General features: G+C 39.8%; 1 protein-coding gene across 1 annotated transcript; it reads left to right on the top strand.

Moving 5' to 3' along the window:
- Positions 1–6,364: 6,364 nt before the first annotated feature.
- Positions 6,365–14,270, top strand: ATP5F1B (ATP synthase F1 subunit beta). The gene is made up of 10 exons (XM_081309945.1): positions 6,365–6,528; positions 6,996–7,178; positions 7,416–7,590; positions 8,340–8,461; positions 8,711–8,895; positions 10,208–10,366; positions 10,469–10,591; positions 11,587–11,799; positions 12,130–12,331; positions 14,000–14,270. Exons 1-10 carry the CDS (start codon positions 6,402–6,404, stop codon positions 14,098–14,100), a joined length of 1,590 nt encoding a protein of 529 aa, XP_081166071.1. The 5' UTR covers positions 6,365–6,401; the 3' UTR covers positions 14,101–14,270.
- Positions 14,271–14,943: the final 673 nt, after the last annotated feature.

The raw sequence follows: 14,943 nt of genomic DNA, 5'->3' as shown, positions 1-14,943 counted from the left end.
AGAAGATGGTCAGAATGTGGTTTAAATGGATATATTTAAGCTAACATTTTATTTCTAGGAATCTGTATTAAAGGAATACTAAGTAGTATAAAAAGTGATGTCACATTCAAGCTTTTTTTTTCATTAAGTGTTGCATGTACTCACCATTTGAAACAACCCAAATGATCATTAATTAAAAATGTTATTACATGTACTTTTATGGCATAATGTGTCCCACAGTCAATAAAAGACACTTCCATACTAACAAAATTCTCCAAAATACAAACATGAGAAATCTCATAGAAAGTAAATGGGATGAGCCATCTGTGGTGGTGCATGCCTTAATCCCATCAATTTGGGAGGTTGAGGTAGGAGGATTGCAAGTTTGAGGCCAGCCTCAAAAATATGAAAAGGGCTAGGAAAATGCCCAGTGGTTAAGTGCCCCTGGGTTCAGTCTGCAATAGGGGTGTATATAAAACTTTATTTTTTGTTTTTTTGTGTGCTTCTGGGTGTTGAGCCATCATCTCCTACATGCTGGGAAAGTGTTCTTCCACTGAACTGTATCTCCATACCCCAAACCATGTAAAATATTTTTTTGTTTGGTGGTTATTTAGGGGGAGGAGAATGAGATTTGGAGTTAGTGTGACTTATCCTGTGCACCTAAAATGTATTTGTGTATTCTTGTGTAGTAGTAAACACACCCCAAAATTGTGGTTCAAGAAGGGAATAATTGGGCTTCTGAGGTACAACATTTCTGGATAAAGTTGGGGAATGGCTGTGGGAGTAGACTGCTTAAGTGAAATGTGGGTGTGAAAAACTAATTGGAATAAAAGATTAAGGGTCTCTAAAGCCAGAATACTGAATGGATTACAGTAATCCCCAACATGAGGTAATTTGTAAGCCTACCACTATGTCACAGTGTCTACATCATTCACACCACTCCATATCATCTTGCATCATAAGAAGGATAAGTAGAGTACAATAGGATTTTTGTTGTTTAATGTTTGGGTTTTTTTTGGTTCTGGGTTTCGAACTCTGGGCCAATTGTGCTTGCAAGGCAAGCACTCTACCAACTGAGCCATATCCCCAGCCCAAGTACAATAGGATATTTTGAGACCACATTCATGTAACTTATAATAGTATATTATAATGATTGTCCTAGTTTATTAGTTTGTAATCTCAGTGCCTGATTTATAAATTAAGCTTTATCATAGGTAATGTATGTATAGGAAAAACAGTCTATAAGATCTGGTAGTATCCAAGACTTAGGTATCTACTGGGGTCAGGGGGGGGTCTTTGAACATATTCTCTATGGATGTCGGGGGACTATTACATTTTTATGGAATTTTAATTCACCGAGGTCAATTATCAGAAAATGTCAAGTATTACCACAGTACTGAAATAATGTGGGGATATGACAACTGTGGATTATCAGTAGTACAGGGAATTTGTGGAAAATATAGCCATAATGTAACTTTTTTAAGGTTTCCAGTTATGATCTACAGGGCACAATTATTTTGTAATTAACTTGCATGTGTGTGATGCTGGAGATTGAACCAAGGGCTTTGAAAATACTAGGAAAGCGCTCTACCATTGAGCCATATCCCTAGCCCCTGTAATTAATATCTGATAAGGGGCTGGGGATGTGGCTCAAGTGGTACCGCGCTCGCCTGGGATGCGTGCGGCCCGGGTTCGATCCTCAGCACCACATACCAACAAAGATGTGTCCGCCGAGAACTAAAAAAAAATAAATATTAAAAATTTCTCTCTCTCTCTCTCTCTCTCTCTATCTCTCTCTCTCTCTCTCCTTTCTCACTCTCTCTTTAAAAAAAAAAAAAATATCTGATAAGAACAAATGCCTGTAATCCCAGTGGCTCAAGAGGCAGAGGCAGGAGGATCTTGAGTTCAAAGCCAGCCTCATCAATTTAGCAAGGTGTTAAGAACTCATACCCTATCTCTAATAAAATGAAAAATAGGGCTAGGGATGTGGCTCAGTGATGGAGTTCAATCCCTCGTAAGCGCGCCCCTCCCTTGCAAAAAAAAAAAAAAAAGAAGAAGAAGAAAAGAAAAGAAAACACCAGATTTCATGCCTATTTTCCCAAGAAAAATAATTTGTATTTTATATAAATATCACTTGGATAATCTGGGTCTCAGTCAGGAAGTACAAAGTTGGACCAAAACAGGTAAACTCTAACACACAGATGATATAGTTTGTTCAGAAAATCTGTTATGGGCAATATCAAATTTATTCTTTATTTTAGTCTATATATTTAATAGATTATCTGATTTCAAAAAAGGGAGAGGGGCCATTGAAAGTAAACTACAGCAAAAGAGTTAATAGTTCTCAAGTTTGAGTATAATGGTCTCTTTATGGAGAAATATCTCTTCCACCCACCTCAGAAACATTTAAAGCATGTGACCTTGCAGTGTGACACAAAATTTGTTTAATGAATAACTTGACTGCCCAAGAAAAAGTTAAATTACTTGATAATCTGCTAAAAGGACAAAGAATGTGTGATAAATTTCCAAAATTTATGAGTTCAGTTACCTAGAAATTTATGTGAAGTCTCTTGGAAAACTGGATTAGTTCAAATGTCAGTATAAATGTATTTGATGATTATTAAAACTTAATTTGGCCAAAACCAAAATTGGCTGTACAATTTTTTTTAAAAAGTGAGATTGTGTCTTGCTGCTTGCTATAACGAAAGAAGTGAGAAACTCAGAATTTCTTGGCTCTGATACAGAAGTATCTTTGTTCTTTTACATGAGAAATAGTTGAGGCCATAGGTAGTAAATAAGTGGATCACACATTACCATTCTGGGCAGAAAGACAAAGGAATAATTTGATCTCAGTGCCTTTTTAAAAGTAATTGATTGGGCCTGGGGATGTGGCTCAAGCGGTAGCGCACTCGCCTGGCACGCGTGCGGCCCGGGTTCAATCCTCAGCACCACATACAAACAAAGATGTTGTGTCCGCCGAAAACTAAAAAATATTAAAATTCTAAAAAAAAAAAAAAAAAGTAATTGATTTTGTTTAAAATAAAAACACAATAATCCCAAACAGTATTTTTCCCTTTATTACTTTTTGGTATGAGGGATTGAACCCAGGGGTTTTAACCACTGAGCAACATCTGAAGCCCTTTTTATTTAGTTAATTATTTTTATGTTATTATTATTATTATTATTATTATTATTTGGTGGGGGTGCTGGGGATTGGACCCAGGAGTGCTTTTACCACTGAGCCACAACCCCAGTCCTTATTTTTTAATTTGTGCCAGGGCCCCACTAAATTGCTGAGGCTGATTTTGAATTTGTGATCGATCCTCCTGTCTCTGCCTCTGATGTTAGTGGGATTACAGGCCTCCAACGCCAGGCCTTTTTACTTTTTGAGACTGTCTCATTAAGTTCCTTAGGGCCTCTCTAAGTCTCTGAGGCTGCCTTTCAACTTGCCATCCTCCAGCATCCTCCTCCAATGTCACTGAGATTACAGGCCTGTGTCACTGTGCCCAAAAGCTTTATTTTGATTATAACACACATACTCCACTCACCAAATGAATAAGATAAATGGCTGAGCACAGTGACATATATATGCCTGTAATCCTAGACTCAGGAGCTAAGGCAAGGAGGATCACAAGTTGAAGGCCAGCCTGGGCAACAGTGTGGCCCTATCTCAAAATTAATTAACTGGGCATGTAGCTCAATGGTAGAGTTGTTCTTTGTTCAGTCCCCAGTACAGCTACAAACAACATGAGGATTGGATAGGATTCAATTGACAAGAGTACAAATAATTTTGAGACAGGATCTTGCCAAATTGGTAAGGCTGGCCTCAAATTTGTGGTTCTTCCTGCCTCAGGTTCCCAGGTGGCTGGGATTACAGGTGTGCACTACCACACGCAGATTCATTCTTGATTTTTTTTTTTTTTTTTTTGATATTGTGGTGCTGAGGATAAAACCCAGTGCCTTACCCATGCCAGGCAAGTGCTTTATCACTGAACTACAACCTTGCCCCTCATTTTTTTTTTTTTTTTTTTTGGTGGTGTTGTGGATTGAACCCAGGTCTTGTGCATGCTAAGCGAGCACTCTACCAACTAAGCTATATCCCCATGCCCCTACTCCTCATTCTTGATTTTTAATCCTGTGTTTTTGGATCTACATTTTATTCTTCTGCCCCTTACTTTGCTGGTTTGCCTTTTTCTTCCTGATCCTCACACATTTGTGTTGTCGTGGTTTGTTTCATTTTCTTTCTTTCTTTTTCTTTTTTTTTTTTTTTTTTGTTATCAGGGATTGAAATCAGTGGCACTTATCAGTCAGCCACATCACCAACCCTTTTTTTTAAGTTTTAGGTGGACACAATATCTTTTATTTTATCTTTATATGGTGTTGACGATCGAACCCAGTGCCTCACGCATGCCAGGCGAGTGCGTTAACACTTAAGCCACATCCCCAGTCCTCACCAACCCTTTTTTAATGATTTTATTTTTGAGACAGGGTCTTGCTAAGTTGCTTAGGGCCTCCCTAAATAGCTGAGACTAGCTTGAACTTGCAATCCTCCTGCTTCCGCTTCCCCAGCTGCTGGTATTACAGTTGTGCATTACCACACCTGGCATCTCTTGGTTTTCTTATTAGGCAAGATTACCAGATGAATATTCCAGAAGCACTTCAAAAGTAACTTTTTTTTTTCCCTCCTTGTTTTCTCTGTTTTGTCTAGTCCAACAGTGTAGAACTTTTTTGTGATCAGAAATATGAGAACTGGCATTGGAATTGTGGCACAATAGTAGAGCACTTGCCTAGCATGTGAAAGGCACTGGGTTCAATTCTTAGCATCTCATATAAATAAATGAATAAAATAAAGGTTCACCAACATCTAAATATATGTAACATGTAACAAAAGGAAAAAAAAGAAGAAAAATGAGAACTAATAGAGGTTGAGGCTGAGGCAGGAAGATCACAAGTTCAAAAGTAGCTTCAGCATCTTAGGCTTAAGCAATTTAGCCAGACTGTCTCTCAAAAAAAATAAAATGGGGGCTGGGACTGTAGCTCAGTGGCAAAGCGCTTGCCTAGCATGTGTGAGGCACTGGGTTCGATCCTCAGCACCACATAAAAATTAACAAATAAAATAAAAGCATTCTGTCCATCTACAACTACAAAATTAAAAAAATAAATAAAATAAAATGGCCTGGGGATGTAGCTAAGTGTTAATTGCTCTTGGGTTCAATCCCTGGTACCAAAAATAAAAAGAGGGAGAGGGGCCCCAGCAGTTCTACCCCAAAATATCTTTGAATACAATCAATACTTCAGGAAAAGAGACTGTTTATTTTGTTATTTCCCAGCCTGAAGGAACACGCATATTTGCCCAGCCCCCATTCCTATTAAAAAGTCCTTTAAGACCTGTCTCCTATCTCATTCTATAATTAATTTCTTTACTATCCTCCTTTTTTTTTTTTTTTTTCCTCCTTGTTGGAGCTAAACCCAGGGTTTCCCACTGTGCTACTGAGCTATTATATACTCTGAGTGGCTCTATCTTGGCTCTTTCCTTTCAAACAAACCACTTGCAGTTCCACAAAAGGATCATACCGTTTCATGCAAATGCGTGCAAATCCTTGCTTTCTACTTTACCCTAAGAATTTACTCACATTTCACAGTTGAGGGGAATTTCCCTACAGATTCAGGCAACCCAAATTTCTCCTTTCTCTACCATGTATGCACTTTACCAGTAATAACCAAGAATCATAACACTTTGTATTGTTTGCTCATTTGCCAAATAAAAAGAAGGTCCTGAATATTAATTGTTTTCTACTCAAACCTAATATACATCTATTAAATGACTCGCTACTTTAGTTTCTTTTATTGTATAGATTTTAGTGATAAAGATCCTGTCCAGGTTATTGATCTGCTGAGCCTCCTGGGAGCTTCCAATCACAGTATGTGAAAGAAAAAGCGTGTTTTGATTATAGAAAAAGCTCTCCACGTCGCCAGGTTCACCTGTAAGTGAAGCTTCCCGACGCATGATTTAGGTAATCTCACCCCTCTGGCTATCAATCAGCTCAAAGTCCTACCTAGGGAGAGATCCCAAGGACAGGCAAAGACAGTTCACGTGCTTCGCCCACTTCCAACAGGAACTCGGCCCCTTTCCTAAACGTAGTTCCGCCAAGTACTCGCTCCAACTGACATTTCTGTGGTCCAATTAGGTTTCAAGGCTCGGAGGGCTGCAATTCCAATAATAGAAGCAGTTTCTGATTAGCACCAGTTTTGACCAATGGTTTAGAAGGTGAAAGCGTCTTACCCTATAGAAACAGAGTTTAAAATGATGAGCAGTAAATCTACCCAATGGATGAATCTGCAGCAGACTAGGCCTCGCCCCAACTGCAGGATTGCAGGCGGCGGGGACAGCTGCCGCATTCAGTCTGTACGCGTACTCCGCCATGTTGAGTCTTGTAGGTCGAGTGGCCGCTGCGTCGGCTTCCGGGGCCTTGCGGGGACTCAGCCCTTCGGCATCGCTACCCCAAGCCCAGCTTTTACTGCGGGCCGCCCCGGCAGCGGTCCAGCCTGGTAAGTGCTTTCCCCTAGGAACCGTGTTCAATTCTGCCTCCTTATGACCTTGAGCCGGAGACCGATCGTAGCTTGGGCCTAAGGAATCCTGTAGTGATAAAAGGATGGGAAGGGTTGAGTCCTGCTCTCTAACGGTGGGAAAACAGGAAATCATCCAGGGAGCTTTCTTCATCTTAAGTACTCTCCTGTCTTGGAGAACGGGCTCTGTGTGATGGAAAAATGCGAGCAGGTGCGTTGACCTTTCCATGGCACAATGGTTCTACACTCAGGAATAATATGGTTTTGTGCATGAGCATGGAAAGCTGTGCAGGCGCGTTCTCAATGGCTGCGCGGCCCAGTCCCTGGACACGCCTTCCGTGCAAGCGGAAGGAGGCCCAGCCTGGGTTGAATTAGCCTCTCTTTGTGGGTTGTTAATACTTTCGATGTACTGAGTCCCTCTTCTTATAATATATATTTTTTTCTAATAGCCAGAGACTATGCAGCACAAACATCTCCGTCGCCAAAGGCAGGCCCAGCCACCGGGCGTATCGTGGCAGTCATCGGTGCAGTAGTGGATGTCCAGTTTGATGAGGGATTACCACCTATCCTAAATGCCCTGGAAGTGCAAGGCAGGGAGACCCGGCTGGTTTTGGAAGTGGCCCAGCATTTGGGTAAGTAGAATGTTTAAGAATAGAGAAGACTGATTAATCCAGATACCGCTGAAATCAGGCTGTCTCCTTTCTGTGATGATTTTACCAAAATGACTTTCGTTCTTCTGAGTTTGCTGAAGCCAAATTCAGATACTGAGAAGGAGCCTTGATTGTCTTAGGTCTTTCATACCAGCTACACTTTGTTAAGTATTATGGTACTTACCCGTTGTATAACCTTGCAATACCTTTATCCGACAGGTGAGAGCACAGTAAGAACCATTGCAATGGATGGGACAGAAGGTTTGGTTAGAGGTCAGAAAGTCTTAGATTCTGGTGCACCAATTAAAATTCCTGTTGGTCCAGAGACCTTGGGCAGAATCATGAATGTCATTGGAGAGCCTATTGATGAGAGAGGTCCTATCAAAACCAAACAGTAAGTTCCTCTTGCTGCATCTATTCACAAAAGAACTGCTTTTTCTTGGAGTTTTACACATTAAGGTGACATCTAATAAAGCAACATTTTCTTACAAAAGAATACTTAAAATGCTCATGTATTTAATGGTTAAAAATCACATGATGCTACCCAGTACCATGGTACAGGCCTGTAATCCCAGCATTGAAGAAGACTGAGGAAGAAGGGTATCAAGTTCAAGGTCAGCCTCAGCAACTTAGTGAGACCCTGTCTCAAAAAGGACTGAGAATGTGGCTCAGTGATAAAGCTCTTCTGGGTTCAGTCTCCAGTACCAAAAAATAAACAACATGATGTAGTTTTTCCTGAAGAAATTAAAGGATACATAGTTCTGATTGTTGAGAACTGATTCTTAGGATCTCACTTTTATTAAAAAGGCTTATGTTTATGGCTTAGGTTGAGGATTTTTAAAAACTTGTATATTTTTAAAAACTTGAGGATTTTTAAAAACTTTGTTTTCTTATTGATATGTGAAGGAATGTTATTAGGTAGGAGAAACTTTGATAGTTAAAGTTGTCAGGGAATGGGATTATTTGTTCCTGATATGAAGTCTCCTTTATTTCAGAAAGTGAAACTAGACTCTAGATGACAACGTAGCTATAATGTAGACTAGATCCTCTGGGAAAGATTGGACTTGAGAATTGATAGGAATATTTAAGACTTCAGTTGTTCTTAACAAAGTGAATATAGACGGTTCTCTTTTCTCTTAACAGGTTTGCTCCTATTCATGCTGAGGCTCCTGAGTTCATTGAGATGAGTGTTGAGCAGGAAATTCTGGTGACTGGTATCAAGGTTGTGGATCTGCTAGCTCCCTATGCCAAGGGTGGCAAAATTGGTATGTTAGTGGTGGGTACACATTATCAAACCTATATGGGATAGGGGGATATTATCAATACCAAACTGAGATGGTATTGATATCTTTCCCTAACTGATGAGTAGCTTCTGACTTTCGTTCTTCTGAGTTTGCTGAAGCCAGATGCCATTCCTGAGAAGGGAAAGGATGGAAAGAAGCAAATTTTTTTGAGGTTTGCTTAATTTGGGAATGTAGAACTCTTAATTTTTTTTTTTTTTACACCTTTTCTAGGGCTCTTTGGTGGTGCTGGAGTTGGCAAGACAGTACTGATCATGGAGTTAATTAACAATGTTGCCAAAGCCCATGGTGGTTACTCTGTATTTGCTGGTGTTGGTGAGAGGACCCGTGAAGGCAATGACTTATACCATGAAATGATTGAATCTGGTGTTATCAATTTAAAAGATGCTACCTCCAAGGTGAGCACTTGACTGAATTTCACACAATAATTGTGTCAGAAAACTCTAGGTAGCTAAACCCTTGTTTTAGATGGTACTGGAGATTGAACCCGGGTGTGCTTTACCATTGAACTACATTCCCAGCTGTTTTTTTTTTTTTGTTTTTTTTTTTTTGTTTTTTTTTTTTAAATTTTTTGGAAGTAGTTGGAAAAAACACCTTTATCTATCTATCTATCTATCTATTTATATGTGGTGCTGAGGATTCAAACAGGGCCTCCTATGTGCTAGATGAGCGCTCTATTACTGAGCCACCATCCCAGCCCTTCCCCAGCTGTTTTTAAAACTTTTATTTTGAGCCAGGTGCAGTGTCTCACACCTGTAATCCTAGTGACTTGGGAGGTAGAGGCAGAAGGATAACAAACCCAAGGCCAGCCTCAGCAATTTTGAAAAGCCCTGAGCAACTTAGTGAGACCGTTTCTCAAAATAAAAATTTTAAAAAGGGGCTGGAAATGTAATTTAGGTGTAAAAGCACCCCTGGGCTCAATCCCCACTACCAAAATAAACTAATAAAATTTTGAGGGTGCTGGGGTTGTAGCTCAGTGTAGAGCCTTTGCCTAGCACATGTGAAGCATTGGGTTCTATCCTCAGCACTACATAAAAATTAATAAAGGTATTGTGTCCATCTGCAACTAAAATTTAAAAAAAGAAACAGTGGTTCTGGAAGCTCAGGCAGGAGGATTGTGAATTCAAAGTCAACCTCAGCAACTTAGGGAATCCCTGAACAACTTACCTGGGTTCAGTCCCAGGTACCCAAGCGAATGAATGAATAAATATATATATATTTTTTAATATTTATTTATTTAGGTTTTTTTTGGCAGACACAACATCTTTGTTGGTATGTGGTGCTGAGGATCGAACCCGGGCCGTACGCATGCCAGGCGAGCGCGCTACCACTTGAGCCACATCCCCAGCCCCTGAATAAATATTTTAATTTGAGACAGGCTATCACTAACTTGCTGAGTCTAGCCTCAAACCTGCAATCCTTCTTCCTCAGCTTCCTAAATTACTTGGATTTCCGGCACCCAGCACTGCACCCAGCTAGATTTGTCTCCAAAGTATTTTCTTCCTACTTTGAGAATTTTTACCTTATTTTTAATACAAGAAAATATTTTACTGTTTTGAACTGAATGTCTAATAGGAAAAAGAAATTTGTAAACAAAAGTGTTTGACACCTGAGAAGGAGAATCTTTGGTGGTTTCCTCTCTAATTGGGAAATCTTGGGTATGTGACTTCCATACTCCTCTCACATTTTCTGACTGCATAATTACTGCAGGTAGCGCTGGTGTATGGTCAAATGAATGAACCACCTGGTGCTCGTGCCCGGGTAGCTCTGACTGGACTGACTGTAGCTGAATACTTCAGAGACCAGGAAGGTCAAGATGTACTGCTGTTTATTGATAACATCTTTCGCTTCACCCAAGCTGGTTCAGAGGTGAGAGAGCATCCTTGAGAGGAGATTCATTGAGCTTTTTTGTGGGATTGTATAGACAGCCTAAAGATTTATACACCTGAGACCACACTTTTTTTTTCTTAGGTATCTGCCTTATTGGGCAGAATCCCTTCTGCTGTAGGCTATCAGCCCACCCTGGCCACTGACATGGGTACTATGCAGGAAAGAATCACCACTACCAAGAAGGGATCTATCACCTCTGTACAGGTAAGAAAAAGTAAGTGGATGAAGGTTTAATTTGTGTAAAGGTTTGTAGAGAGAGGTATGAAACTTCATTACATCAAAAAGGGCTTTTAAGTTGGAGGCTGGGTTTATGAGCTAGGATAATGTGTAAAATTCTTTTTTGCATTTTGAAGATCCTGAAAGGTTAAGAGACAGACATCTAAAGTAATTGAGGGTATACATGAAACATTGATTACGAAATATTGGTTTCTAGCCTAAGGGAATTCTCAAACTACATGGAACATGGAAATTGACTATTAAATATTTACTCAGTTATTGAACTACAAATTTTAAACATATATAGGTGGTACATGTGGTAAAATTATATAAAACATGGGGCTAAATTATAATAAATTCCATGAGATATATATATATATATATATATATATATTTTTTTTTTTTTTTTTTTTGGTGCTGGGATTAAATTCAGTACCTTCTAACAGTGAGCTATCAACCCTCTTGAATAATTTTTTTCCCACCTTAGAACTGGGGATTGAACCCAAGGTCACTAAATCACTGAGCCACCTTCTGAGACAGGGTCTCACTAAGTTGCCTACTGCCTTGCTAAATTGTTGGGGCTGGCTTTGAACTGATAATCCTGCCTTTTCCCTCACCCACCTAGTTGCTGGGATTAGTCATGTGCCACCACACTTGGCTACATCATGAATCATTTTAAACACTATTGCAGTGGTACAGAAGTATATTTTATTGTTTTTAATTTGTAAAAGTTGGTATTATTACAATAGAGTTAAAATGTAGGATTAAATGCAAAAATGACAATGAAAATTCTTACACCCTGACATAGAAGGACCAGATAATCTATAAACTCACCTGGCAGGTATTAGGATTGAAACTCTTGAGGTAGTTATTTAATGCTATAAAGGTGAAGTGAGGTGATAAAGAGAGGTCCATAAAAGGAATGGTTTAAATGGAATTAATTTTGTTCTTGCTGCTCTATATGGGTTTTTTACTCAATTTAGGCTATCTATGTGCCTGCTGATGACCTGACTGACCCTGCCCCTGCCACTACCTTTGCCCATTTGGATGCTACCACCGTGCTGTCCCGTGCGATTGCTGAGCTGGGCATCTATCCAGCTGTGGATCCTCTAGACTCCACCTCTCGCATCATGGATCCCAATATTGTTGGCAGTGAACATTATGATGTTGCCCGTGGAGTGCAAAAGATCCTGCAGGTGATTATATTGTCATCAGTGACCCTAAAGTAATGGAAGGAATTTGAAAAGTATATTAGGACTAGATCTTTCCTAGTGTGATTTCCTTGGGAGTAAGGAAAGTTGATAGGGTTAATGAGATTTCTTGGGTTTCTAGGTGCTTAAGCTTTGGAATCCCTTCTTTTAAAAAAATAGTACTCAATAAAATAAGGGGAATAAAACACTTAACTTGGCTGAGAACCGTCATTATCCCTGAGCATTAATTTCCCCTCTGTTAGTTTGCTTCTGTTCTTAGGTTTTTGTCTAGATTAAAGGAATATGAATACTTGCTGAGGCCTTTTTTTCTCTTAGGACTACAAATCCCTCCAGGATATCATTGCCATCCTGGGTATGGATGAGCTTTCCGAGGAAGACAAGTTGACTGTTTCCCGTGCACGGAAGATACAGCGTTTCTTGTCTCAGCCATTCCAAGTTGCTGAGGTCTTCACGGGTCATATGGGGAAGCTGGTACCCCTGAAGGAGACCATCAAAGGATTCCAGCAGATTTTGGCAGGTGAGAATTTGAGTACAAAGTTGAAAAACCAAAATCCTAAAAGCTGTGTGCTGTTTCCACAATGTATACTTTTTCTTTTTTTTTTTTTTTTTTTTTTTTTTTACTGAGAAAATAAGCTATTTCCCACAAATTTTATTTAAAATATGTTTTGGGGGGTAGGGCACAGGTACTAAGAATTGAACCCAGAACCTTGGTAAGTGTTCTACCACTGGTACATCCCTAGCTGTTTTTATTTTGAGACAGGGTCTTAACCAAATTGCCCAAGCTGGCCACAAATTCTGATCCTCCTACCTCAACCTCTTACAGGCATGCACCCTTATACCTGGTTAACTTCCTGAGAATGTGACGTATATTACTTGGCACTCTAGCCCCTTTTCAGTGCTAGCTACTCTTCTAAGTGAATTACAGTTTTAGAGGGAAAGCATTACTACTTTGTTTTACAAATGAGGAAACTGGCACACAGGAAAAATTAAAATTAATCATATCCTAATATCATACAGCCAGAAAAGTGGAAAGCCAGAATTTGAACTTGAGATATATGATTCCAAACCATGTTTTCTTCTTTTTTTTTTTCTTTCCTTATACAGTACTGGGGCTCAAACTCAAGGCCTAATGTCCATGTTAGGCAAGTGCTCTGCCTATGAGTCACATCTCCTGTCCTCCTCTTGTGGTGGTGTTGATTTTGTTTTGTTGGGTAACAGGGATTGAACCCAGGGGCACTCTACTACTGAGCCACATCCCCAGCCCCCTTTTGGAATGGCTGAAACAATACCCTTATTTATGTGGTGCTGTGCAGGGCAGGGTCTCAATTGCTGTGGCTGGCTTTGAACTTAATGATCTTTCTGTCTTAGCCTCCCAATCCACTGGTGTTACAGGCCTGTGCCATCTCAACTGGCTCGTGTTTTTGTTTGTTAATAAGTAAATAGGTGTTGATGGGCTTTTATTATTGTTTATATGTGGTTCTGAGGATTGAACCCAGTCCCTCACATATGCTAGGCAAGTGCTCTAGCCCTTGCTCATGGTTTTTTTTTTTTTTAAAGAGAGAGAAAATTTTTTAATATTATTTAGTTATTATTTTGCAGACACAATATCTTTGTATGTGGTGCTGAGGATCGAACCCGGGCCTCATGCATGCCAGCCGAGCGCGCTGCCGCTTGAGCCACATCCCCAGCCCTTTGTTTTGTTTTTTAGTAAATTTTTTAGTTGCAGATGTAACAATACCCTTATCTATTTATGTGGTGCTGAGGATCAAATCCAGTACCTTACACATTAGGCAAGCTTTCTACCACTGAGCCACAATCCTAGCCCCTCATAAGTTTTGGGGGTACTAGAGATGAACTCAGGGGTGCTTTACCATTGTCCCAGCCCTTGTAATTTTTTTAAATTTTGAGACAGGTCTTGCTAAGTTGCCAATGCTGGCCTTTATTTTTTGATTCTTCTGCCTCAGTCTCCTGAATAGCTGGGATTACAGGGGTGTGCCACTATAAGTGGATATTCATGTCTTCTTTTGAATTTGACTCTTTTCCCCTTGTCCTCAAAAAAGTTTTCTTATATGGCACAAATTGGAAAGTCTGACTGCTGACCTCAAGTGGTGAGGTGTATACCATACTTCGTAAAGTTGATGTCCCTCCACTTCTTACTAATTGGACTTTTTTTTTCCTCATGTAGGTGAATATGACCATCTCCCAGAACAGGCCTTCTATATGGTGGGACCCATTGAAGAAGCTGTGGCAAAAGCTGATAAACTGGCTGAAGAGCATGCATCGTGAGAGGTCCTCTTGCCAAACTTAAGCACTCACCCAGTGTATTTTCCCTCTCCTTGCCTTTAATCCTAAAAACCACAGTTTTTTTGTGTAGGCCACAGAAGAGCCTGATTGAATACATTATGTTCTGTTTGAAGAGTATTTAAGGTTTCCAATAAAATGTATACCCCTCATAATTTGAGTGTTTTTCTTGGTTTTAATAATATAACCTGAACTGAAGTTTAAACTGTGAATGTTTATTTATTTTGAATGTGCTGAGGATCAAACCCAGTGCCTCACACATGCTAAGCAAGCGTTCTGCCACTGAACTACAGCCCCAGTTCCTGAGCTGTGAATCTTATGAGGAGTTCCTATGGATAATGTGATTAGGGTAGAGCCTCAACTTTGGCACTTTTATGGCATTTGTCCAAAGCAATTTTTTTTTTGGTCATATATTCTTTATAGCACATTTCTACTTCTGGTTAAAAATCAAGGGGATTGCAGGGTCTGTTGGTGCATTCCTATACCCAGCCACTCTAGAGACTAAAGCAGGAGGATTGCAAGTTCAAAACCAGCCTCAGCAATTAATCGAGGCCCTGAGCAATTTAACAAGACCCTGTCTCAAACAAAAGGGAATATGCCCTTCCCCCCCATATTTATTTTTGGTGGTACTAGAGTGTTAATAGGGGTACTATACCAAAGTTACATCCCAAGCCCTTTTTTTTTTTTTTTATCACCTGGTACTGGGGTTTGAATCCAGAGTCTACCACTGATCCATATCCCCAGATCTTTTTTGAGACAGGGTCTTGGTAAATTGTTCAGGGTCATAAAATTTTCTGAAGCTGGCTTTGGACTTTGGGTCCTCCTGCT

This window comes from Spermophilus citellus, assembly GCF_964194105.1.
Source record: "Spermophilus citellus genome assembly, chromosome: 10".
Lineage (NCBI taxonomy): Eukaryota > Metazoa > Chordata > Mammalia > Rodentia > Sciuridae > Spermophilus > Spermophilus citellus.
The sequence above is the reverse complement of the archived record's forward strand: the minus strand, read 5'-3'. Positions and strand labels throughout refer to the sequence as shown.

Excerpts from the sequence above, each read along its gene's own strand:
- ATP5F1B (XM_081309945.1), top strand. The coding sequence starts at position 6,402 with ATGTTGAGTCTTGTAGGTCGAGTGGCCGCTGCGTCGGCTTCCGGGGCC. Across the intron at positions 6,529-6,995 it reads CCCGGCAGCGGTCCAGCCTG|CCAGAGACTATGCAGCACAA; the intron begins GTAAGTGCTTTC and ends TTTTTCTAATAG. Across the intron at positions 8,896-10,207 it reads TAAAAGATGCTACCTCCAAG|GTAGCGCTGGTGTATGGTCA; the intron begins GTGAGCACTTGA and ends TAATTACTGCAG.